General features: G+C 41.7%; 1 protein-coding gene across 1 annotated transcript in view; it reads right to left on the bottom strand.

Annotated features, from left to right (window-relative positions):
- Positions 1–26,876, bottom strand: part of GIGYF2 (GRB10 interacting GYF protein 2) — an 84,321-nt gene that overhangs the window by 5,759 nt on the left and 51,686 nt on the right. The window contains exons 8-25 of the mRNA XM_054386369.1: positions 26,628–26,807; positions 21,510–21,727; positions 21,259–21,421; positions 20,972–21,172; positions 19,857–20,047; positions 18,426–18,585; positions 14,976–15,142; positions 14,524–14,612; positions 13,444–13,551; positions 12,791–12,888; positions 12,337–12,434; positions 11,429–11,590; positions 6,564–6,722; positions 5,190–5,426; positions 4,522–4,644; positions 3,219–3,422; positions 2,889–3,094; positions 2,439–2,593 (exon numbers count right to left, since the gene is read on the bottom strand). Coding sequence (XP_054242344.1) covers positions 2,439–2,593; positions 2,889–3,094; positions 3,219–3,422; positions 4,522–4,644; positions 5,190–5,426; positions 6,564–6,722; positions 11,429–11,590; positions 12,337–12,434; positions 12,791–12,888; positions 13,444–13,551; positions 14,524–14,612; positions 14,976–15,142; positions 18,426–18,585; positions 19,857–20,047; positions 20,972–21,172; positions 21,259–21,421; positions 21,510–21,727; positions 26,628–26,807 — 2,919 coding nt within the window. The remainder of the gene's footprint in view (positions 1–2,438; positions 2,594–2,888; positions 3,095–3,218; positions 3,423–4,521; positions 4,645–5,189; positions 5,427–6,563; positions 6,723–11,428; positions 11,591–12,336; positions 12,435–12,790; positions 12,889–13,443; positions 13,552–14,523; positions 14,613–14,975; positions 15,143–18,425; positions 18,586–19,856; positions 20,048–20,971; positions 21,173–21,258; positions 21,422–21,509; positions 21,728–26,627; positions 26,808–26,876) is intronic.

The raw sequence follows: 26,876 nt of genomic DNA, 5'->3' as shown, positions 1-26,876 counted from the left end.
ACTGTGGATGTATGACTCACAACAGCACTACAGTGCACAGCCACTGGATGCAGTTAGTACACCACAGATGAGGACAAGAAGTTACTACTGGTATCACTTCTCTAAGAGAAGGGAAGCTGTGACACTGTAGCTGCATGAGCTGTGGCCATGGTTCTTGGGACAGCACTGCTTCCCCACATAAGGTAAAGGGTCCCACAGCACCACAACTTTGCAGTGTGCACACACTGGAGACAGTGAGATGCCTGCAGTGCTTTGGTACAAGAAGGCATCAGGTTGTGGTCTCAGAATGGGTGTTGCTCTATGTGCCCTACAGCAAAATTAGTGGAAAATTCAACCAGTTTCACACCAACAATTGCTTTGCATGGGAGCATGTTTGCCTGCACTTAAAGGTGACCTGGATCCTCAGCCATCTGCCTGATAATGCTTCCATGATCACCAAAAGTCCTCAGGAGAGCTCTGTGACAGACTTTCAACCTGTTTTCAGTACCCACTGATTTGCTATAGTTAGCACACAGAAAACCACGGAAGAGATGATGCAGCCAGTTCTTTAGACCAGTATTTAATGATGCCATTTTGCTGCAATTAAAACAAGCCCTATGAGGAGAGGCTGAGGGAGCTGGGACTGTTTAGCCTGGAGAAGAGGAGGCTCAGGGGAGACCTCATTGCTGTCTACAACTACCTGAAGGGAGGTTGTAGCCAGGAGGGGTTTGGTCTCTTCTCCCAGGCAACCAGCACCAGAACAAGAGGACACAGTCTCAAGCTGCGCCAGGGGAGGTTTAGGCTGGAGATGAGGAGAAAGTTCTTCACCGAGAGAGTGGTTGGCCATTGGAATGGGCTGCCCAGGGAGGTGGTGGAGTCACCATCCCTAAAGGTGTTCAAGAGGGGATTGGACGTGGCACTTGGTGCCATGGTTTAGATAGACATGAGGTGTAGGGTGACAGGTTGGACTCGATCTTTGAGGTCTCTTCCAGCCTTCTTGATTCTATGATTCTAACCTGGAGGAACTAGGCAGCCATTTAGTGGGTCTTTTACCCTGAGCAGTGGGTTGAAGAGAAGATCTTTGCATTCCCAGTTCAACTGGTATAGTAATGAGAATGATCTGGAAATTGTTGAGTTGTCTGTCTGAATTGTTTATGCCCAAAGAGGGAAGCTAAGAAAAAAAAAAAAATCTGACTTGTGGCAACTCCTGATGGAGGGGCTCTGCTTGGGGTGGTAGAATAGGGAAAACATCTGGCTCACTGAGTCAAATGACAAAACATTAGTGATGGCTGAGGCTGCTAAGGTGGTTTCTCCTAAATGTGGGTTGTTTTGACAATGACAACAGTTTCCCCATTTTGTGGCCACAGTGCATTATCATGGTGTATTGTCTGCCAGAGTGTCCGTCAGGGATCAGTGTTGGGCCCCATCCTGTTCAATATCTTTACTGATGATCTGGATAAGGGGATTGAGTCCATCATCAGCAAGTTTGCAGATGACAGCAAGCTGGGGGCAGGTGTTGATCTGTTAGAGGGTAGGAGGGCTCTGCAGAGGGACCTTGACAGGCTGGACAGATGGGCAGAGTCCAGCAGCATGAGATTCAACATGTCTGAGTGCCGGGTTCTACACTTTGGCCACAACAACCCCATGCAGAGCTACAGGATGGGGACAGAGTGGCTGGAGAGCAGCCAGACAGAAAGGGACCTGGGGTGCTGGTTCACAGCAGCTGAACATGAGCCAGCAGTGTGCCCAGGTGGCCAAGAAGACCAATGGCATCCTGGCCTGTATCAGGAATAGTGTGGCCAGCAGGAGCAGGGAAGTCATTGTGCCCCTGTACTCAGCACTGGTTAGGCCACACCTTGAGTACTGCGTCCAGTTCTGGGCCCCTCAGTTCAAGAAAGATGTTGAGCTGCTTGAGTGTGTCCAGAGAAGGGCAACGAGGCTGGTGAAGGGTCTGGAGCACAAGCCCTGTGAGGAGAGGCTGCGGGAGCTGGGGGTGTTTAGCCTGGAGAAGAGGAGGCTCAGGGGAGATCTTGTTGCTGTCTGCAACTGCCTGAAGGGAGGTAGTAGCCAGCTGGGGTTGGTCACTTCTCCCAGGCAACCAGTGAGAGAAGGAGAGGACACAGTCTCAAACTGTGCCAGGGGAGGTTTAGACTGGATGTTAGGAAGAAATTCTTCACAGAAAGAGTGATTGCCCATTGGAATGGGCTGCCCAGGGTGGTGGTGGAGTCACCATTTCTGGAAGTGTTTAAAATAAGCCTGGATGAGGCACTTAGTGCCGTGGTTTAGTTGATTAGATGGTGTTGGGTTGGACTTGATGATCTCCAAGGTCTTTTCCAACCTGGTTAATTCTGTGATTCTGATTCTGTGATTCTGTTACCACTTTTCCTCAGAAAAGTTTTCTGGTTAGAAAACAAACTTTCTCCCAGTGGATCATATTATTCCTCATTATCACCTCTTACCATCTAAGTTGTTAGCTGTGTTGAGTGCATGAAGCATCTGTTCACACCACTGAGTGAATCCATCCTGGGCTTTATTAACCCCCTGGAACAACTTCAACAGCTTCTCCTCTTCTTCCACCTTCTTGCTTTGTCTACTTGTAATACCTACAGATTTACTGAGGTAAAGAAAATGCATTGTGGTAAGTTTTAAGTTACCAGACTAACCAACAGTACAGTGTTACATGACTTGCTAGTTTACAGATGCAAACACTGTTTAAGAATTAACCTATTTTCTAAACAGAAGACAGAATAAATTGCGAATGGTGACCTATTAGCTACTTTTGCTGTCTGAACAGATCCTGAGTGACAAAGGAAGTTAAAAAGGAAAACACGTGAAGATGATATAACTGCTAAATGGTTGTCTCAGGACTGATAGCCTTTCTTTGAAAAAGCTCCTTCCCCAATTCCTACCTGAGGCTGGCATTGCTTTTGTTTTTATTGGTCGAGTTACGAGGTCCCACTTCCTTCACTGCATCGTCCCAGAAACCCATGTTTGAGTTTTTGGTATCAGCATTACTCCAGATGCTACTGACTAGGTCAGATGCCCACTGGTTGCTGGGATTAGTGTTTAGGGAGCCCCACACTGAATTCCCAATGCTGGTGTGCAGGTTAGAGTGCTGTTGAAACACAACAAAGAGATCCTGGTTATTATCACCAGACCTAGCAGAACAGTAATGAACAGACATGGAGAACTGTTGGTGCACTGTTTCCCTCCACACATGGATTAAATACTGTACATACCGTAGTATTTCTGACTCTGTTCGGCTGCTGGTGCTGCTGTTGCTGCTGTTTCTGCATCTGCCTTGCCTCTTCCTGCTGTATCTCCAGCAAGGACTTGGTGGTGCCTGTTGGTTTGGTGACATTACCCCAGCCTGACAATTTTTGCTGCTGCTGCTGTTGCTGTTGCTGGAGGGCCTTCATTAGTTCACGCTGTTGACGCCTTTGCTGTTGCATGCAGGACAAAAGTGCTTGTCTGTACTTTCAGAAGACCATTACTATTCAACAGTCTAGCTAGGAAACTGGTTTCAAATGGATTTCACTCTCTTCTGGATAACAGCCACACTATTTTTTGAGCCATCACAGTGCCTCCAAATAGGAATCACAGAATTGTTAGGGTTGGAGGGGACCTCAAGGATCGTGTAGTTCCAACCCCCCTGCCATGGGCAGGGACACCTCACACTAGATCAGGTTGCTCAGAGCCACATCCAGCCTGGCCTTAAAAACCTCCAGGGACAGGGCTTCTACCACCTCCCAGGGCAACCTGTTCCAGTGTCTCACCACCCTCATGGTGAAGAACTTTTTACTAACATCCAATTTGAATCTACCCATTTCTACTTTTTTTCCATTCCCCCTAGTCCTATCATTACCTGACACCCTAAAAAGTCCCTCGCCAGCTTTCTTGTAGGCTCCCTTAAGATACTGGAAAGCCATAAAGTCTCCTTGGAGCCCTCTCTTCTCCAGACTGAAAAGCCCCAACTCTTTCAGCCTGTCCTCATAGGAGAGGTGCTTCAGCCCTCTGATCATCCTCGTGGCCCTTCTCTAGACGCATTCCAACACATCCATATCCTTCTTGTAATAGGGGCTCCAGAACTAGATGCAGTACTCATGAAGTACCCACTAAATACAAACTGTGTATTAGCCCAGGACAGAACACATTTGTCAAAACAGCTGCATTTGGCATCTTGAAGGAATATCTTCTCTTGTACCACCACTTGTTAGGTTTTCCCTCCCTCCTTAAATTGCCCTAGTCTTGTTCATATCTGCAAAGACAGTGACAGAATTTGTACTGTGTTGTGAATGTGTTATACATGTAGGATTGTAAAGCTACAGTCTTCCCTCCTGTCAGATACTTAAGTTTTAAGAAGCTACAAAAACTTTCAACCAAGTACTTGCTGAACCTATTACTGAAAGACAGAATTTGACCTGAGTTACCATATTTCAAAAACATTCCTCACCCTCATTATTTCTTCTAATAAGTTAGCAGTTAAGCAAACCTAGCTGAGTCCACTCCAACAAGTAGCACTCCATTACTGTTAGCATTTACCTCTTCTCGAAGTTGCCGTTCTCGTTCTTCTTCTAATTTCTGGATTTCTGCCAATGACAGTGTGGTCTGGGATTGACAAGCTCCTGAATTTGATTGCTGACCCCATGTTGAAGACGAAGGGAGCTGGGCCAAAAACCGCATTGTTAGGAAGTATAATCATGAAAAAATCAGTATTAGCCTGACACACAGGGAGAAAGAAAGGTCACCTTTAAAGTTTAACAAAACAATTGATAGTATAAAATTAAGTATAAAAAAGTCCTGTGTTTGAGCTGCCCTTTGACGTATCAAAGTGGCAGTGTGTCAAAGACACTCTGTATTAGGACTAACATAACACATCACTGCCTGAAAGAGGGCAATCAAACTTCAGGAACTCCAAGCTTTAGAAACTTTGCACTGGCTCTTGCTCATTGCAGCAAAACAAACACACATACTCATCTGTGAATCCTTTTTCAGTACGCTTCCATCAACTGAACCTTTTTTATTTTGTAGCTTACCTTGGTCTTACTTTTCCCATCACTTCCACAGTGAGCTATTGACCATCTTCCCTCTCCAGAGAGTTCATCTACACCTGCTCTGTTCAAGCTAGTCTAGACAACCCTGAATCCAGGTGTTGTTTTACCTACTACACTGAACCGAAGGAGAAAATTACAACTGTAGTAAAATGGTACCTTCATTTGTGCAAGTTGCTGCTGTTGCTGCTGCTGTTGCAGCCGTCGTAAAGCCTCCTGCTGCTGCTGTCTCTGTCTCATTATTTCTTTCTGGCGCTGGAGTTCCAGCTCCTTGCGCTTTCGCTCTTCTTCTTCGAGCCGCTGTCTGGCTGCCTCTTCTTCCATGCGTAGCCGACTTTCTTCAAGTCGCCGCTGAGCTTCCTCTTCTTCACGTGCCCACTTGGCAGCCTCCTCTTCCTTCCCAGGATACAAAGACAAGCAGACTTAGAAAACCTAAATTACTCCTACTCAGTAGTACTGACATTCTGACAGAATAGAGAGAAACCTTTGCATCAGTGCTGTTTAGATTGTTCCTTTACATTTCTCAAGCAAAACGTCTAGTAAAATAGTCTATATCCCCTGAAAATGCCCATCACTCCACCAAGGACCTTGGTAGAGCATAACATCACCTTAGCTCAAGGTAGCTCATCCCATTTCCTTGTAGGAGTCATGCACCTTTCAGTTTGAGTTCCCTCTGCTTATACTACTTGCAGTCAAGTAGTACTGCACAGTGGAATAAAACTTGACAGAAACAAAGGGAGAAAAGGTTTTGACACAGATGGTGATGCTTACTGTTGTTACTCAACACTGGAGTTTCAAAAGAAAAAACGCTTCTAACAAAAGAGATGACCCTGTGGTAGGATAGAAATGGTGATCAATGGCTTGCAAGGGACAACCCTGAAAAATATTTTTAAAATAATAACAGGCAGTTGTGAGACAGACCTGGAAGTTCATGTGAAGCCAATCACGTTTCAAGTTTAGTTTGACTGAGGGGCTGTGATAATGTCAATTAGGGGGCAGGAAGCTCAATTTGCCCAATATGGACTGCTAAAGCTGAGCAAGATTAAATACCTGTTAATAGCATGATAAGAAAAAGGAAGAAAAAAAGCCATCACTTCAACAGTGGTTATAGTATCGGCACAGCACAGGAAGATGGACAAAACTGATCAACTCTGATGACATTAAAGAAAACAGTTTATAGTAAATACGCAGAGACTGACATTCAAACCAAATTATTATTCTAGTACTGTATTCTTTCTTTTGAAGAAAGGAGTAGAAATAAAGAAGAAAGGAGTAGAAATGTTGCAAAGCCACTTAAGGCTCAGAAAAGTCATTCAACACAGGTCTTTTTCTGAAAGGCAGATGGGATTCTGGTAATTTTGCCTGATACATACAGGTATGAAACCTATTTTTCATTTATGTGATACTGTCCCACAACCTTTGTTTTCTTCCACCGAAATGATGGTCTCTCAGGCTTGGATATAAGTGTCAAAGTTTGATTGTTTTGACAGACTCTGTAATTAAATATAATAGGTACTTTCTGCCATTTTTCACCTGTTTACGAATTAACTCCTCTCTCTGTCGTCTTTCCTCCTCTTCTCTTCTTCTCTCTTCCAGTCTTCTAAGTGCTTCCTCCTGTTGTTGCCGCTCCTCTTCCTCCCGCTGCCTCCTTAGTGCAATTTCCTGCTCTCGTTGTCGCCTCAGGGCTTCCTCCTAGAGTTGGAAACAGAACATCAATCTATAAATGCCATTGTATTGATGAACTTCATCAGAACACAGACTACAACATGGTCCGGCCAGGTAAATGGCCTCAAGAAAAGCTCCCTAGCTGCAAGCTAAGTACTACCAAAACAGCTGCATTGGACACTACATGTCCTTGTGTTAATGAGTGCTTTGATGCAGCATACATCTTGTACCTAATGAATGAAAACAGAAACATTAAGTCTTTGGTTTTAAAAGGAATGGTGCTGAGAAAGAAACAATATGTACTAATATGTTCCAGTAAGTACTAACTGTATGTGAACATACATCTATATGTATTTTAATGTGTGGGTATCATTAATTCCCTTTTTTTTGGGTGGGGTACCAGCTACAATTTGGAAGCTTTTCCTCTTAGAGGAGTTTCAAAACACTGACTCCTGAAGTGCACTGCAACACTCAAACCACATCTCCAGACACCAGAAATAAGTTGAAGAAGCCCAGAGCACTTATGGATTCGGCAACCTTTCCGAGTCTCAGAAATGCAGACCTCTTTGTGGAATAACCTTAACGGAGCTATTCCTGTGCTGTTTAAACATTACGGGCTACAAAGGGTCTCTTGAGAGCTTCAATTTGGGGCTATCCCTAAACACCTTCCAATAAACTATATTTTGCTTTCCAAGTAGCAAAATTATGTGGTTAACTCAAACCCAAAACATCAGCACCCCTTACTACAGCTCTGAAGATCAACAGGTATTTTTCCATTCTGCTTTTTGCAGGAATAGGGCACTACCAGCCTTTAGCTGGCTTCCTGTAGATTGTTAAACAGGAGTGCATCTCTGCAACTTTGCCCCCACTTCTGACTTTCCATTGCATGTAACAGTTTAGGGTTTTGCTGCCTTTTCTGATATCTGAAGTCTAGTAACTGTGTTAAGGCCATCCTGCTTTCCAGTCTTTCTGTTCTTCTCTCCACTTTCTGACTTATCCTACCAGTTCAACCTAAAGATCCTACATTTTTTTAGACAAGAACATTTTTAAGCGTTCATAAATACTTCTGCCTTTTGAACAATCAGTACTTTGCAATCAAATCCTTACAAGTTTTTTTTTTTTTTAATAAGGAATACATTATTCATTGGACTACTTGTGCAGCATGGGTATAAATTTTGAACTCTGGTGAATCACAGAAGTTAATTCTGAAATCTAATAACCTTTTAATAATTCTGATACCAAAGCTTCATATACACACAGCATAAATTGCTATACAGTTCACTGACCAATTGGACCATGATTCCCTCTGACAAAGGTTAACTTCAGGTGTCTACAATTTAACTGTCAGTAAACAAAATATAAGCAATTTTATGGAACTGAAGAGCTGCTGTCTGCAAGCCAAGTAGTAATTCATATTCCTGTATATCAGTTCAGTGTTTTAGTGCTAAATGTAAGTGCAGTAAGTATAAGTTTTTGTTCCGCTAGTTGGACATAAACCAAAAGAACGTGAACAATTTTCTCATTAATCAAGTCCCTGATTTGTCATATTCTCAAAAACTTCAAGCACAATACACAACATGTAGACCGTTTTTGTAACTTGGGCCTGTAACTCTATTAACTGGACACGTGTAGTCAAGTCACAGTAACCAAGTGTCCCCAGTGCAAATGCTGAAAAATTTCTGCTTCGTTTCTTCTACTGAAAAGTCTGCTGTAAAGGCTGGAAGTGTGCCAGCCTGTTTTGTTTGACTAAAGACCACACACCAGGATCTCAGCTCAGGATGCCTAGCTGCCAGCCAGGCTGGGGGATTCTTGACACTAGTCATGGACATCCCATGTAGTACCTGAGAGAAAAGGACAAAGTGGCCCAGTCCTTCCATACAACAGTAGTTCACTGACATCTCTGCCCTACTTTCCCTTTGGGAAATGAGGCTAAAATTACCATAATAAAGCTGTAGGGATCTCCCTTCTAGCTCAAGCATGCCAGGAGAGAGAGAGAGACACTGCTAAATGACAGCAATTAAATAAAGACTTCTCTCCCCTTGAAAAGTAAAGGTGAACAGTGTTGTGCCAACATGCGTGGAAAAAAAAAAAGAACTATGAGATCGTGAAAAGCTGACAACCATGTGGCTGAAGTATTTCTTTTTATATACTCTTCACAGCTATAGAAAAGGTTGTCTTAGAATTTACTTCTGTATCTTATTATTCAATGGTTTTGTTTAAGCATACGACCAAAAACGTTCAAAGCTCTCCAGCTTTCTGCCATTGACTCATATGGGAAACAGACTTATTCCTTTGTCTCTTACTGCTCCCATATTCATGGCTTCCTGCTCCAAGAGAATCCCAATACTCTTTAGCATCTCTTCTAATAGTTATTTTCGAGTACACATCTTGCTGTGGAGACAACTTATTTCAGATCCTTTAAAGTATCTGTAAAATTGCAGAAAATCCTTAAGTAGCAATCCCCATTTCAACAGACTCTGAATTCTTAAATAAAATATTACAACATTTTTTCAGTTAATAACACCTATAATTCTGCTTGTCTTTTTTACTAGGGATTACAAATCTTTGTTTGGAAGTTCTCATCTTTGAGCCAGGTACTTGAAAGGGAGCAATAATTATATAACTTAGAGAAAATTATTAGCCAGTCCTTAAACCTCAAATTTTGATCCTGAAAGTGATCGATCATTATAAAACAGAAGATACCAATCAGACCACGAACAAAAAAGATATACAGGAACTACACAAGCTTGGCATGACTGTTTGCAGTTCTACAGTGCAAGTAATTGATGACAACTATGAACAGAACTGGATTCAACATTTGGTATGACATTTCATCCTACAGAATTGAATTTCCATTAGTTATTTTTTTTTTATTTAGAATTCACCATCAACAGCGTATTTACTAACCTTATATACTAGTCTTTTATGCAGTATTACATCAAAAGCCTTCCTGAAGTCCAGGCAGATTAAGTCTACTGCTTCACCCCTCTCAGCTCTCACTGTCATCTCCTCAAAAGAAGTTAATCAAATTTGTTAAGCATCATCTCCTCCGTATAAATCCATGCTAATAAATCAGTTCATCCCTGATTCTACAATGCCTTCCAGTACAGAAGTCAGATTCAAATATCAGACCAGTTGTATTTGTTTGCTTTCTTTTAATACAGAATACAGTACTATTTTCTCTTTCCAGAGAAGTGCTTAAACTCTTTGTAACCTTTTCAAGACATTACTGCTCAGAATTAAGCATTGTGGCAATTAATCAATTGGCAATAAACTAAGACACCTGCTATTACTGCTTTTCAATCCCATTATGCTTCCTCCTTGCAAATAATTATTTCCCACGACATCTCAGAAAGGGAGATTGTTCTCTGTACAAAAAACTTTGGAATGTAATGGACATTTTGAAGAAGATATATACAGTAGAAACACTTAGTCTGAAAAGAAATAAGTTTTCAGACTTATTTCTGAATACTTATTTATTCAGAATAAGTATGTCTATTATGTCTATTTATTTGAAGCTACCATGGATGGCACATTGAGTTACCAGGTGATCAGCTGAAAAATTAATTATTAAAACAGATCTAAAGCAACTTAACTCAAAATTTAAACTTTTGAGATTATTATTGCTTTAATGCTACAGTAAACCTTGAACTCAAGGATTTTTGTTTCATTGCACACCATAATGACCTGCTATACACAAAGTACGATACATTAAAGCAAGGAGCCATTTACTTATAGATTTGATTCTTTAAAGATACCATGAAAGCTAGCTACACATCATACTGCAATACTACTGAAATAAATCTTCAGTAACAAAACCCAAACACTGAGTGAATCGAGGTCTACGACAAACTTAGAAATAAAAGTAAAGATTCTAGAGGCTTCCTCACAAGTGTCTGATCCATCAACCAGGAAACATGCAAATAAGCTTAACAATGAGCTTACTGCTATCCTTCACATACAGTGTGAAAAAATGTTAACATTCACTGTCTTTACCTTAAGGAACACTAGTTAATGTCTTCCATACAGAATTCACAAGTAAATGCTAGAAATGTCAAGCTAATGTCATTTCCACTCTTGCAAGAACATAGTGCAACTCCTATGTCCATTCTACTGCAGCAGAGATCATGCTTTACATAAATCTGCTTGTCCAAACTGCATCCCTTCCTTTCCCAAATACCAACTCAAGAAAATAAAGCTGATAGACTCTGACATAACCCAGAGAGTCATTTATTCAGAAAACTCTAAGTTCAAAAAACAAACAAACCAACCCCAGAAAGAAACTGAATATTACATCATTCTTTTCCACTATAGCCCAGTTTAGCCACTTGAAACAGCTGCTCAAGCTCCAGTCTACTCCAGAATATACCCTTATCAAGACACTAGACTGCATAAATGGTGAATCAAGATTAAATGCACAACACCTGGGCAACTAACTAAAGTCTAATATTGACACTAGGGAGGAGTTAGGAGTGAATATTCTACATGGAAAGAAGCCTCTCAGCTCACAACCAGGAACCTATCTGAAAATAAACTGCAAAGCCCATTTCTTAGGTTGCAATTTGGGCTCTTAACTTCAAGAACAGAAGAAGAATAATTTCATATACTCACATTAAAAAAGAGCTGTCTTCATATATGCCTACCAAAGATTAATTAGACCCCACAGGATTCTTAAAGTGAGTTTTATAAAGTATTAAAATTAATTAGAGATGAACTGCATTGAGGAAACTCACTTGCTTCCTGCGGGCCAGTTCTTCTTCTTCTCGTCGTTTCCTCTCATCTTCCTGCTGCCTCCTAAGTAGCTCTTCTTGTTGCCTCCGAAGCTCCTCCTGCCTTTTCCTCTCCTCTTCCTCTCGTTTGGCCCTCATTTCCACTTCTCTCCTCTCTTGCTCTAGCTACAATTCACACAAAACTATACTCAGATGCAGGTAACGTATTCCTACACCGTTTCTTAGGGCAACTCTGCTGAGATTATAGTTAACAAGGTAACAGACGAAGCCTCTGACAGATGCTCTCCCTTGGTTTTTTTACCTATCAGCTGGCTGCCTACTCAAGTCAGATTCCTGAAAATTTCTATTCTGCAACCAACACCAATTCTCTAGTCTTTCTACATCAGCTCCTTAAAATAACCTCTGACTTTAGATGCTAACAGTGAGTTGCTTTGCAGTCATCATAAAATAATCAGTTGCAGTAAATGCACAGAATCTTACAGGTTCAAACCCACAAAAATAGTTTACTGCTTGAGTAAGAGTGAAACAACCCAAATAAACGAGACTCAGGATTCAGGAGAAAAGATGCAGGCAGTGTAAGAATGACTACCTGCTCCAACTCAGGGTTTGGCACGACAATTCATGATGATGCCACTTTAAAAGAAAGGTGGCTAGGGAAGAGTTTTTAATCGCAAATGTAAAAACCATCAACACTATGTTAGAGGTCAGTAGTACCTCCACAGCAATGGTTTCTGAACAGCAGTCCACAAAGATTTCATAAGTGGTTTCTATAACCCGTTCTCTTTACGATGTTTTTCCATGAACACCTAATCAAAATCATACAGAGCTAATAATCTTCCATTCGCTCAAGTAACACAGTTACATTCCAGAACAGCAATCCCAACTTCTTACAGCATAAAACAGTTTCTGACCTTTGCAGCTTTGGCCTTCTCGAGCTGAAGTTGTTCTAGAGCTGGTCCCTGAGCTGCAGTATCAATGGGGAGATCCCAGACACTGCTTCCTTCCCAGACTAGATAGTGAAGAGAACAAACATTGACAAGCAAAAATAAACATCAAAACAAAAAAAAAAACAAAAACAAAAAAACCCACCAAAACCACAAACAACTGAAAGGGGATAATCTTGTATACACTGTTATAGAGTTTTATGTACTAAAATCCTAACACATTAGCCTTAGTCAGTATTTTAACCTATCTTCCTGTAGATCAAGGTTTGTCCATTACTGAAGCAATGCTGATTTTCCTACAAAATTCTACACAAGAACCAGTTACTCAAACTCCTCCCATCAGAATAGAACACTTCTATGATATAATATTCAATTCCTCTGAACTTGTCTCAGCAGATCTGACATGTGCTAAGCACCTTACCTGTAGGCTGTGAAGCTGACTGAAGTTCCCATATTGAGCCAGTGTCCGGCACTGACACAGACCTTGTAACAGGTGGCATCATGTTCTGTTCAGATATTCTGTAATACCAACAGGAATAGTTAATATGCCACTTCCATGGAGAGGAGTGCTCTGAACACGCAGGAGAATCAGTAACTTGTAACATACTCCTGTCCTTCCACACCTCTATTTAAAACAGAAATATAATGTGGACAACACTAACTGCTTGTAGAGTTCTTTTTCCTCTCATCCCTGCTGCCAGGGGCTAAGACAGCTACTGCTGCTGTTTGTATTTGTTGCTTACAGGCTAGTTTGAGGAACAAGCACTTAGCACTGCAGAACTCAATGGGCAAAGCCATTCTGTTACCAGCACAACAGGTCTGTCAAAAAAGATACAATTTCAGCCGTAAGATTTTTTCCTTCTGATTTTCATAAACATCCTCTGAGGTAAAGACCACTTACATAAAGAAGTATCCAACATCCTGCAACTGCTGCATATTCACACAATCTTTAAAATATGTAATAATCAAGTATGAGCAAAGCTGAATAGGACAGGCCGTTGACAAGGTTGTAACTGTTATATACAGTTGGAGTACAGGAAAAATAGTGTTCAGCTCAAGTCTGGGCTAACTCACCTCATCTTCAGGGCCTGGAACTGTTGCAAGAGAATAGCGAGCTGTTGCTGCTGCTGGGATGAGAGGGCTGCCTTTTGTTGCTGAGCCAGCACCTGTGCATATTGTTGTCTTCAAAAGAGAAGCAGAGAATCACTGGTATTTGTTGCTTGTATCATGCCCAAGCTGCAGAAGTTGCACACAGATTAATTCTCTGTGACTAATGCCCACTGACCTATATAATATATGTGCTAAACGCTAGAGCAAGTCACAGAACGAGGCCTTGGAAAGAACCAAAATACAAGAACACAACAACTTGGCCCACACAAGATGAACCAAGTTCTTCTGTAAGCTGTGCAACACTGCTTCCCTGTTTCTACAAACTGCATACAGATTGCTTAAATTAGCCTGGCTTTGATGACTGCACATCTACAGAGATCAATCTCTTCCCCAGTGTGTGAAGGCAGCCTCTGGTACAGGGGCAGGCTCCTGCCTTATCAAATCATAAGCTGACAATCAGAATTCAAAAATCATCACCATGGCACATGCTTTCAGGACACATGAACGAGTTGTTTGACTGCTTTCTTTTCTCCAAGCTCCTATAAAACAGGTTTCAAGAACTGGCCAGAACTGAACAACTGACAACTGAACAACTGACAATGGATGACAAACTGCTTTCTCCAGCATTACCTTCCACTGACCTTCAAAATGCTAAGCAAGAAGATCAAAGTAAACTCTGCCTTCTCTGTCTCCTGTTCAAAAGATATGTAGTCTTTCCCTGACTCCACAACATCCAAACTGCATTACAAGTGTAGCTGGGATTCAGTTGGAATGTAACAGCTTCCTACATGTAGCAGGTCTCACTAAAGTAGCTATGCAGGACACTAAAAAAGATGCTGGAAAGCATGCCTGAAGGAGCCACGCTGTCCTACTCCTGTAGACTACTAAGCCTTTAGAGACTGTGGAAGCAACTTATTGCTATTGGAGGTGATACACGCCCAGCCCCACTGCCCAAGGAAACAATGAATAGGAGCTGAACCCAGATGATTACAAACACGGAGCAGAACATAGCCACTTGAAGATCTCTGGGACTGGCAGTCTTACTGTATTAAAAGATGCTGATACTGGAGGTGCTGCATTTGGATCAGGGCCAACTCCTGTTGTCTGGTCAGCCGCTCTTGGTCCAGCTCACCCTGTTTAAGAATAAAACATTCCATTTTAATAATATATGTATTAACAGTAGTATGTTGCAAATGCAAGCAATATGAATGTTGTCCTCTGAACTGAAAAGAAAGAAAATAGAAAAATACCTAAACAGAGACCAACATTTTACAAAGTCTGTGGTATCCTGACTGAAACATACAGGACCAAGCGTTCCACCCACAGACATGGCAAAGCAAACACTTCTTAAAACTGAGTCTTTTCTCCTCTTAAAAATACAGAGTTCAGCTTTGGTGCTCAGACCACCTGCAATTCCAAGACAGCAGTTGATGTGTACATAATTCAATTCCATTTGTTACAGGACTATTTGAATGCTGTAACTGTCACATACTTACCAGATGTGGAAGTGGTGCTGGACCTGGAGTGAAGGGAACCCTGCCCCACATTTTCATGATGTCTCCAAGTGGCTGAAATGTCTCATCACAGGCTCTCTTAACCAACAGTGACATAGTGAAGTACCCAGCCTGGAACCACTCTGCCATTTCCTGATTACTGAAAGGACCTGAAATAATATAAACCAATACACATGGGGGAAGGGCAAGTAAGGCCAAGTTGAGTATACTGGAAACCAATAGGGCAGTGCTTGTTAAACATAACCCAGTACCTAGCCATCAGGTGTTCCTCTCCCTCTTATCCACTCATCTGGTCAGACAGAACATTAAAGGCTGAAGTGACAAAGAACACATCCAAATCTTTACAGGGGCTGCAACATTACCCCACACAGTCTTAAATGAAAAGTGCATGACTGCTTTTACCATGCATTGGAGAGAGATAATCGGCTCTGAAATTAAGGTCAAGTGTAGAATCATGGAATCATTTTGGTTGGAAGATATCTTGCACCTAACACAACCTAACACAACCAAGTCACCACTAAGCCACATCCTCAACACCGTATCTATACATCTTTTAAATACCTCCAGGACTGGTGATTCCACTGCTTCCCCATGCAGCCTGTTCCAGTGCTTCACAAACCCTTCAGTGAAGAAATTTTTCCTAATATCCAACCTAAATCTCCCTTAGAATTGTTTCAGTTGGAAAAGACCTTCAAGGTCATGGAGTCCAATCATTATCTGACTACCAAGTCTGGTGTTAAGCCATGTCCTTCAGCACCACATCTCTGCCTCTTTGAAACACCTCCAGGAATGAGGATTCAATCATTTCCATGGGGAGCCTGTTCCAGTCTTTGAGAACCCTTTCAGAACAGAAGTTTCTTCAAATATCCAATCTAAACCTCCCCTGGTGCAACTTGAGGCCACTTCCTCTTGTCCTATCACTTGTTACTAGTGAGAAGAGATGAACATCCACCTGGATACAGCCTCCTTTCAGGAGGGTATAAAAAGCAAGAAAGTCTCCCCCCTCAGCCTCCTTTTCTCCAGACTAACTAATCCCAATTTCCTCAGCTGCTCCTCACCACACCTGTTCGCCAGACCCTTTACTGGCTTCATTGCCCTTCCCTGGACACATTTCAGCATCTCAATGTCCTTGTAATGAAAGCAGCACTCAAGGTGTGGCCTCACCACTGTTGAATGCAAGGGTACAACCACTTCTCTGGTCCTGCTGGTCACACTATTGCTGATACAGCCCAGGACACTGTTGGCCTTCTTGGCCACCTGGGCATATGCTGACTCACATTCAACTGGCTGGCTACCAGCACCTTCAGGTTTTTCTCTCCTTGGCAGCTTTCCATCCACGCTGCCCCAAATCTGGAGTGTTCATGGGGCTGTTACACCCAAGAGCAGCATGTGGCACTTAGCCTTGTTGATCTTCATCCCACTGGCCCTATCCCATTAATCCAGCCTGTCCAGATCCCTCCACAGAGCCTTCCTAACCTCAAGCAGACCAACGCTCCCACCAAAATTAGCATCATCTACAAACTTACTGAGACTGCACTCAATTCCCTCATCCAGATGTATGATAAAGACATTAAAGAGAACTGGACCCAGTGATGAGCCCTGGGGAACACCATTTGTGACTGGCTGCCAACTGGATTTAACCCCACTGATCACTACTCTTCGGGCCTGGTCATCCAGCCAGTTTCTTTACCCAGCAAACCATCCACTCATCTAAGCCATGAGCAGCCAATGTCTCCAGAAGGATGCTGCAGCAAACGGTGTCAGAAGCTTCATTAGCATCTAAGTAGTCAACCTCTACAGCCTTTCCCTCATCTGCTAAACAGCCATGGTGGTGTAACAGCCTGATCCATCTAATAGAGATGCTGCCTTCCAGCAAAGTTCATTACTTCAGGATCAGCATCAGGCTGCAATTTCCAGTTCAGACCTCAGCTCTGTCACTAGCTTACAGTGCTAAGAGCACAAGAGCTGCTTTCCTGATATACATTATACAGATAATTAAACAGTTTTAGCCTGTTTCAACTCCAGCTTTCTAATTAGGAGTACTTATGTCTTACAGAAGTTTTGCTTCTATATACCTTAGCAGGTTAGTAGATACACCTCTAAGTGGACAATTATATTAAGGTGAGAAAACCAGTTTCTCCTTCCCTTCTCAAAATGCTATACTTTTCCTTCTCTTTCCAGAGGAAAGCTGCAGTCACTCCCTTCAAAGGAGGACTCCTATACTAATTTCACATGTCCAAACAGACATAAAGCCAGTATAAAAAACCCAGGTGATTCAACACAGTAAGAGCCACCTGAGTTTTGAAAAAAATGTCCTCTGAAAAACAAGAATATTCAGTAATTCCTGCCTTCTCTGTACATAGTGTCTTTTCGAAGGTAACTCATCCCGAAGAATATGAAACCACAAGACACATTGCAGGATAAAATTGCATGGGAGGTTTTACTTCTGGAGGACACATTCAATTTTACTCCAGTAAAAAACTGTTAAGTCATCACTGAACAATAAACACCCACCAGAAACTAACATACAGTTTAAAGCACAGTGAGCAAACAGAAATGCTTTATGGCAAACATCCTTCACACTTAAAAGGGTAAGAAGAAAACTGTGAAGATGCCCAATACCTGCAGACAACAGACTAGCACAGATGCCACAAACACCATCCCACCAATCCTATCTAGAGTTCACAACTGAGGAAGCCATTAAACAGCATTAGCAACTACTACTTTGTGAAGTACAGCAAGGCACTTGCTGCTTAGCTGCCTCCCCAAAACATGATTAAGTAGCTACTGAAAGAGAGCCCTGAGACCACCAAAAGAAAAGTACCTTCTGAAAACAAAGATGCAAATATCTACACAAAATGCCTGCTTCAACTTAAATCTCAGATCTTCTGCAACTGAAATGAAAAATTCAAGCATGAAACAGTTGGTGTCATATGAACTAATAAAGCACTGGCTACAAATACAATTTAAACTGAGATCATGCATGGGTGCTGGCTCGTGAAAACTTGTTTTCTCTTTGCTCTAGATTCTAAAGCTCTTTATGTCTTTGGGCTGAGACTTGAAAACTGATTTCAGTGCCCCTCATGGATTCTTCATCAAGCTACCGAATGGTCACATTCTTGGCTTTTACCACTATTATCTAGAAATCTGAGCATTGACGTGAAAAACAGCTTTTAGTCCAACCTCAGTTTACAGAAACATGAAGTGATGGCAAAACTCAGCCACAATAAGGTGCAATTCGACAATAGGCATGCTCAGCTGATGGAGGCAGTGATGGGAAGAAGACTTATTTTCAAAATCTAACTCTAGAGCGGTAAATTCCCTGTGCTGCTTTTGTGAAAACAAGCATCAAATATCTGTTGGTGGTAATCTTGTGAAGAACTCTAACAGTTCAGTGAAACAAAAGAGGAAGCGTAAAGGGCACAGACCTACCCTGAATTTCTCCTTGTGGATCTTTGTAGTACCACTTCTGCATGGCTTCATGAAACAATGGCATAGACGAACCCTTTGCTCTGTGCTCTTGAATTTTTGCTGCTAGTCTTTCATCATCAAGGGCACTGTCCTGCAGGTATGCCACCATTTTCTCTGCTTGCTGCAGAGAAACCAGCAAGGAATACAAGAGTTAGATATATGCTTACAGATGTGAAAATTAGTATGTTAAACACAACAACCTTGTAGTACCCACTGTACCAGAAATTACAGTTAACTCAAGACCTGGTGTAACCACCACAATCCCCAAGCTCAGGCTACCCCCTGGTGAGAATGCTGAATAAGCACAGTTCACTTGCTTAAGCAAAGCTTTTAAGTAACTTGCCAAAAATGTTCCACATGGTATCACAGGGAAAAATAAAATACTAAGCATGAAAAAAGTTTCTAATCCCAGCAGTCACTGAACTTCCATGAACTCAGTCTGCGCTTCCTACACCAGGGAATCACAGGATCATGTAATCATTTCAGTTGGAAAAGACATTTACTTTTGAGTCCAACCATTATCTAACCATACCAATGCTGATGCTAAATGATGTCTCTCTGCACATCTCTGCCTCTTTTAAACACCTCCAGGGATGGGGATTCAACGACCTCCCTCACAGCCTGTTCCAGTGTTTGAGAACGCTCTCGGTGAAGAAGTTTCTCCTCACGTCCAACCTAAACTTCCCCTGGTGCAATTAGAGGACATTTCCCACTGACCTATCACTTGTTACTGCAGGGAGAAGAGACCAGCACTCACCTTACTACAATCTCATTTCAGGGAGTGGTAGAGAGCAAGAAGGTTTCCCCTCAGCCTCCTTTTCTCCAGACTAAACAACCCCAGTTCCCTCAGTCGATCCTCACCAGAGCTGTTCTCCAGACCCTTCACCAACTTCATTGCCCTTCTCTTGACATGCTCCAGCACCTCAATGTCTTCCTTGTAGTGAGGGATCCAAAACTGAACACAGTACTCAAGGTGTGGCTTCACCAGTGCTTGAGCAAAGGGTGACAATCACTTCCCTGGTCCTGCTGGACACACTACTGCTGATACAGGGCAGAATGCTGTGGGCCTTCTTTATGTACATTTTGTTTAAACATATTTGGCATATTCTTCTACAGTTTCTCAAAACAAATGTAAAGACTATTTGACAGTACTCATTAGTGCTAGGATCTCCAACTCTTTAACATTGGGTACAGTACTCGTACTCAGAAAACCAATGTATAAACTTGAATTATTCTCCAAAAAAAAAGGAGGAAAGACAAGAAGGTTTCAGTACACATTGTGGAGTGTAAAGTTTCAGTTACACTGCTGTTTTTACAGGCTTCACATTTTCTGCATTCCACATTCCTCCAGTCTCTCAACTGTCAACAACAAAGGAATTTGAGAAATTTTACCTGCTCTAGGTGTTTGAGGCCCTCTTCATCATCTGGGTCAGTGGGAATGTTGCCCATGCCTGGAGCAGCTGTGACAGGCGTCTGAACTGTCCGCAAAGCAGGATTTGAATTAGAAACAGGTGGAGAAAGATGAGCAGGAGAAGCCGTGTCTGCAGAAATCTGTGGCAAAGTTTGAGCAACAGAAGCCAAATCTAAAAGAAAAATGTTAAAAGGAATTACCTTTAACATAAATGAAAATTCTTACTGCAGCAAACATTCAACAGCTCAAAATTAGCACCAAAGCAAGTGTGATAGTTTTAGACTACTTAAGAATTTCTCACAGATCTCAAGCAGAAAATAGTAAAAATGAAAATAAATCACTATTGGGTGCAAAAAGGAAAATAATGATTATTCTAAATAATTTGAGAGATATCTCCCATAAGATTTGGTTCCCAAAATAATTCTCTCTCCTCGCTTCGGGCTCGGAGATACTGTGTGCTTCTGCTTGACATCGGCTGCATAGCTTTTTCTGGTATTAACTTCTCTGGCTTCTCTCTCTTCCATTGTGTATGGGGGGATTAGGGGAAGACAGGGTGAAGAAGCTGGTGCAGCTCCCCAAGTCTTTGACCAGAGGGGTCCTTGTGCTGTTTGTTAATTGTAAATATCTGCAAATAACTGTATATTCATATATATTAATTACATTCCATTGTAGATGGTAGTTTTGCTTGTAAATACAGCTTTCATTTGCTTCCACTGAGCTGGTCTATCAAAGTTAATGTTGGGGGGGAATTTCCAACCCACCACAGCAAGTCTTTTCAGATCTTCCTGTATGTATCACTGCACACTGGCACACCTTACAGCACAAGTACCCAACCTGACTTAAGGGAAAACCAGTTTAGTCCAGACTGATCTGCTCTATCACAACAAAACCCATCCACAACTACCTCATGTTTCTCTAGGTTTTGCTGCAATGTGAAGTACCAGTGCACTGCAGGCATTTGAGATGGTGGATTCCACAAATCCTATATTTGTAGACCAGCTGGTGAATCCCGGCATTTCACCACCATAATCTCTTAAAAAGAGATCAAGACTAATCACAAGTAATGGAAACTTAAGGAATTTATCAAATGTATTACCTTCCCCTCTGTTGGACAGCTTGGCTGGCGGTGTATTCTCTGATCGATTTTCTTTATCTTCTGTTTTTTCTGTTCTCTCTGTCACAGACTCTTCCTTCCTTTCAAAAAGGCTTGTCTGCAGTGGGTCCGGAGGTTGGGATTTCGGTGGCGTATCTGACCTGGTGGCTGGTGAAGATGTTTGCACTGCTTCTTCCACTGCTTCTGTAACATTGAGTGGCTCTATGTAACTGTATAAACAGAAACTCTACACTGCAGCATAGTACAGATGCACGAGAATCATCCCTTACCTGCCGCTACTCTATCTGTTTTCTCCCCTTCTTTCTTGGTGGCCTTTTCATGCTCTTTGGCTTCTTCATTGTGGCTCCCTTCAGAGTCAGATCTTTCTTCCCCTTCCTCTACAGGTCGGAAGTCCATCTCCTGTTCCTCAGGTATTGGCTCCTTCTGCACCTTCTATAAAGTCAATGTAATCATCCATAATCTACATGAAACAACAGGACATTTCCTCCAAGAGAGCAAAGAGCCCAAGACAGCTTCTCACCTTTAAAGAAAGAAATGCTCCAGAGGAGTCAAATGTTCCCATTTCTTCTTCTGCGTCTTCTAAACACCACTCAGGGAGACTGTCCCTGTCGTCGTCCATGCTGCCACTACCACACCGTACTCGTCGATAGCCCCGTTCATCATCTCGTTCCCGAAAATCAAACTCAAACCTCCGCCGCCGTTCCATGTGTTCCCGCCAGCCTGCAGAACGAGGGCCGTCTAAGGTGGGGGGAAAGCAACTTTACAAGACAGTCCTGAGGGTAGTAGCTTACTTGGAAAGACAAAAGGGTGGATGAAGAGATGACAGCAACAAAACTCAGAAAGCCCCTACAGGGTACAGTCCACCGATGAAGAGGCATCTTAAAGGACAAGGGAAAGAAAAGAAGCATCTCACCACTAAATAGGAGACTTCGAAATACTGTCCCATGTCCATCCCCAGATTATAAACTGTATTATGAGCATCAAAAAACTAGGTCAGGCTAAGAAAGCTGGACTACATCTAAAACATGCTGGAGCACCAACATAAGACAGGCAATACTAGAGACTTGATGATTAACTCAACATCTTTTTTGGCTTCTTTATACATATAATGTTTTCTATTAGGCAACCTGCAAAAGTCACATCCTGAACAAACCACTCATGTTTTTTTCCCCCTTTCCTGCCCTCAGAAAGAGTTTTGAGCATATATGTGTAAAAGGGACTGCTGAGTACTCAAACACCTTTGAAAAGAGCTGTTTAAGTCTGTGGAAATGTACTTAGCCAGGGAATGCCAAAACTTGGAATGATAAATAAGGGAAGGAGGCAAAACACTCTTTTTTTCTAATCTATTCAGAAGATATCTTCATTCAGCCAACCTTAAAAATCTTTGACTGCAATATTGCTATTTAAACTCTAAAGAACTTGCTCCTTCGGAAAGCAAATTGGGAGTGAAAGGATCATAAATAGCTTTCCATCCAAGAGGAGTTATCTTTACCAGGAAAGTGCAAAGCAAAATTGAAAGCATGTTAGTTTTCAGTGCTTTTAAGACAGCTGTGTATCTTCTGGAGAAAGAATCCTTTTTTTTCATCTCAGAATCTGTGCAATCAATGCAGTCTCACTGTTTACCAAACAGCTACCAAAATAGCTTTTTTTTTTTTTTTTAAACCACAGTAAAGAGAAAAAACTGTTCACTTTGCTTCCTATGAATGAGGAATGTTTCCACATCATCCCTACTACTCACACAAAAATCCACCTTCACGTCACAAATACAGGAAAAGTAAAACAAACTCCTTCTAGAAATACTATGGACTTTATATACTAGAAAAGAAACACAAAAGGTGAGCCTTCCACAAGGCATTCACTACACTGTATGTGATTATTGGCAAGTAATTCCACTGTATAACTTAATCTATGCTTTTATTTATGACATGGAATCTATGCTTTTATGTATGCCATTATGCTCTTCTTGGTGATGCCCAATGACACGACGAGGGGCAGTAAGTGGAAGCTGAGGCATAGTAAGTGCCATGTAAGCATGAGGAAAAATTTTTTCACTTTGAAGTTGACAGAACACTGGAACAGGCTGCCCAGGGGGGTTGTGGAGTCTCCCTCTCTAGAGATAATCAAAACCCGCCTGGACACGTTCCTGTGTGATCTGGCATAGATGATCCTGCTCTGGCACAGGGGTTGGACTAGATGATCTTTTGAAGTCCCTTCCAACCCCTAATATTCTGTGATTCTGTGAAATAACCAAACTGTCATATTAATATTCTGAAACAACCTTCATAATGTCATTAAAGACATGAGGCAAGACTGCACTTGCCTCATCTTTTCTGCCTGTGTTAAATGAGTTTCAATCTAGGCCACTCTATGATCCTAGGGCTATTATGTCAACTTCCCGTTCATCAATAACTTCTCAAATAACACATAAGCAAACAGGCTCACTGAGGATGCACTAATGGAGTCAGCTCCAGAGAGCTCAAGAACCACTTCATGCATCCTCTTCAGCAGAGGATGTCTGCATTAGGTCCCATGCATCTTTGCCCACAAGACCCTGGCCTCTAAACTGGTGCAGTCCTAGGATGTGTAGGTTTCTAAGACGTTCTTTACAAGCAAGTCACACACGCTGTTCCATGTTAAAAGTACATTTTAAAATGCTGATCCATTTTAAAAGAACAAAAGCATCTCTGGGAACAAGCAGTAAGTAAGCAGACTATACCATCTACTCGAAAGACATGGCAATAGAAGCAGCATTAAGTTTACTTCCTCTCTCCTCATCAGAAATATCAAAACATCAAAACCAGGACTTCCTTTGGAATCCAAGGACTCCTTCCAAGCTTTAAGTGTGGAAGGTTGCTGACAACCAGGATGCACTTCTGGTTAGAATGACAAGCAGACATTTCTTCAATATAACCAAAAATGTCTGTGTCAGGTTTCCCAAAACGTGGAAAAACGGAAGTATGGCCTGAACCTGGCCATGCCCTGTCCTACAATCAGATGAGTATCTCTGCCCGTTGGCCAGCCTGGGGCTCAGAAACAGGGGAGCATCACTTCTTCAGCTCTCTTTCATATAGGAGAGAAGAAAGTGGTATTAAGAACCTTCTGTGCCACTGTAAATGCCATCTTGAGAACACACATTGAGAAACACCTCAGTTATTTTTTATACTATTCACATTCCTATGCCAGTAGCACAGGTTTATCACAATGAAATCCAGAAACGTGGTTTTGCAAGGTGAATCCCTAGCATTTTGCTAATTGCAGGTATCTTCAAAGTTCAAATTAAGACCATCATGATCTTGTTTACCATGCAGGCTGCTTGCAAAGATTCAGCACATAACCTCCTCCTTTTATAGGCCACATATTTTCAGAGCTAGGTGGAAAGGCAAAAAGAGGTAAGTGGAACAGGCATAAGCCCTTGTTCCTTAACAAAAACAAAAAAAAGACTATAGTGAGCAACTCAGGTGTGAGGTACAGGGCTGCCAATCTTCAAAAAGCAAGCCAAAAGTAAAGGCAGATCTTAAAAATTCTTACCTAAAACTTTTTAACCATCAATTAGGACACAAACCAGAGATTTAATTCAGTCATTAGGCATCAGTTATATGACTAAGATTCCAAATTCAATGAAAGAACTGTAAGCTAAATTTAGCCTTGCGATTTATTGTCACATTATAGGTGAAAGGACCACTGGGCAGAAAATCCAAGTATTGATCTCTTAGAAGTTATATCCTCCAATTCGGGGCAGGGGGGGAATCCAATGGATACTACAAAATAAACTAAACACAAGCCAAAAGTAGAGAATTTTTTTTTTTCAGATATTGTATATGGACCTACTTTTTCTTTTGCTCAATTTTAGAGCAAGATTATGCACAAAGGGGTTGCACATAAAATGAGCAGATTTAGGTCAGCCATCCTGCAGTAAACATAGCTGAAAGAGGAATTCAAAAATTCAAAAGCTGGAAAAACAGGGGTCTATAGGAGTCAAACTATTATTTGCTTAACAGAAGGTAAACTCAAGCCTGACAACTGCTATGTTCTTCTAAACTGTTCTCACTCAAAAAAACCCAAAACCAAACCGAACAAACAAACCACACACACACAAAACCCACCACCAAACTAGCAGCATACAATCTAGTAGGGAGTATGCAGAGCTGAGTCAAAAGAAGGTCCAGTACTCTGAAGATATTTCTCTATTTTTGGCAGAACACATGATTAGTACTATTACCTAACGACAGAGTAAGTACAAAGAAGCAGTTTAAGCCATGCCCATTTGAGTTAATTGTTTAAAGAAAGAATGTGATTAAAACAGTTTTGATGGTCCTGTGGCTACTACTAACAGGAGAATTTAAATACAGCTCTGACCAAAGGTGAGAGACTAGTTCAATACAGCTGGCAGCTCAGTCTGTCTCAATGGTAACAACTGCTCTGCAGATTCACAGAATTCCTATAATAGGCTTTTTATGATACCTGCTAAACCCTAACAGTTATTTTGTCTACTACAGCAAAAATTCAAATAAGTAATACTATCTCCTATGATGGAAGCCAGATCAATTCTCAAAACTTGTCTTAGAACATCTTCTAAAAAAAGTTCAAGACATAAATGAACTTCTGAATTTTTGAGGTCTGTATTTCCTTTTAAGTTAAAGCATGCAGGCTGGTACTTGCAAAAGGCTCCCCGTGAGCATCATCCTGCACCTGATCATCACAAGGTACAATCATAGCTGGCCTGATGTCACCTGAACTATAACACAGCAGTGTCTAATGAACAATCATGACCAAACACTGAGGAAAAGAAAATTACATTCTTCATAATTTGACCCTTAGCCCAGCTCTAAACAGAAAACATGTGATAATAAAATCTAGCCTTGGGCTCACTGCTAATTTTTAGTACAAGCGAACAGTTATTTGAGGGCAGAGTAACACACATATGTGCAGAGGAGCAGACATTACAGTACTGAAAGTCCTTTGGGATGTTGAAAAGGGAGATAAGGCCCATTGAAAGACCAAGTGTGACTTGCTTTTAATTGAAGAAAAATAAATTGTTTGCATCACCCCCTAAGGCATCCCATAAGCCTTCTGCAACCAAAAGATAGCCCAACCGAGATTCCAAGACAAGATATCCTGTAACTACAAGATGCATAGAACAACATATTTAAAGTTTTGCCAAGGATGTCTTCTTAGTACTGCAGACACATATAGAAAACTAGGAAGAGCCCATGACCTGAAGGATTTAGTGTTAGTGTCACTTCCAGCCTTAGATATGCTGCCTAATACGGGTAACTTCTCTCCCCTTAGCAAGACAGCCTCAGAGAAACAGTACTATTAGGGGAAGAAAAAAAAAAATCATCCTGATTTTACCAGGCACATACAAGCACACACTTGGCAAATACTAGTCTCCTAAATGTGTTAGGGTATTGAAGAAATAAAAAGAAAACAAAAGGCACATAACTTTATGCTAACCATTTTGTGACCAAGAGCCTCATGTATGCCAAAACAGTATTTAATGACTGAAACCACAGGAACTTTACCTATTTGTGTCCCAAACTTTGTCACCTCCCTTTTCCTCTGCTTCCCCCATGTCCCAATTCACCCAATGACTTTTCCCTGGAAACACAGCTGCATTTTTGCCCAGATCTCCTCTCACCTGGACTGTGTGGGCGCCACCTCTCACCATCCCTCCGTGACCCAGCCAGTCGCCAACCTCCATCATCATCTTCCCCATTCTGTTCCTCCCTGAAGATGCGCCAGTTCTCGCTCTCAGAGCGTATAAACTCGTGCTTCCTCCCCGTTGTTGCTGTCCCACCTTCCTCAAAGTTTGGTCTCACTGCAAAAAAAGCACATGCCAAGTCAACATGCACCCCTGTTTTTAGGTACCTAGAAAGAAAAATGTTGA

The sequence above is a fragment of the Indicator indicator genome, chromosome 13 (genome assembly GCF_027791375.1).
Source record: "Indicator indicator isolate 239-I01 chromosome 13, UM_Iind_1.1, whole genome shotgun sequence".
Taxonomy (NCBI): Eukaryota; Metazoa; Chordata; class Aves; order Piciformes; family Indicatoridae; genus Indicator; species Indicator indicator.
Note: the sequence above shows the minus strand (reverse complement) of the source record. Positions and strands in the feature narration are given on the sequence as shown.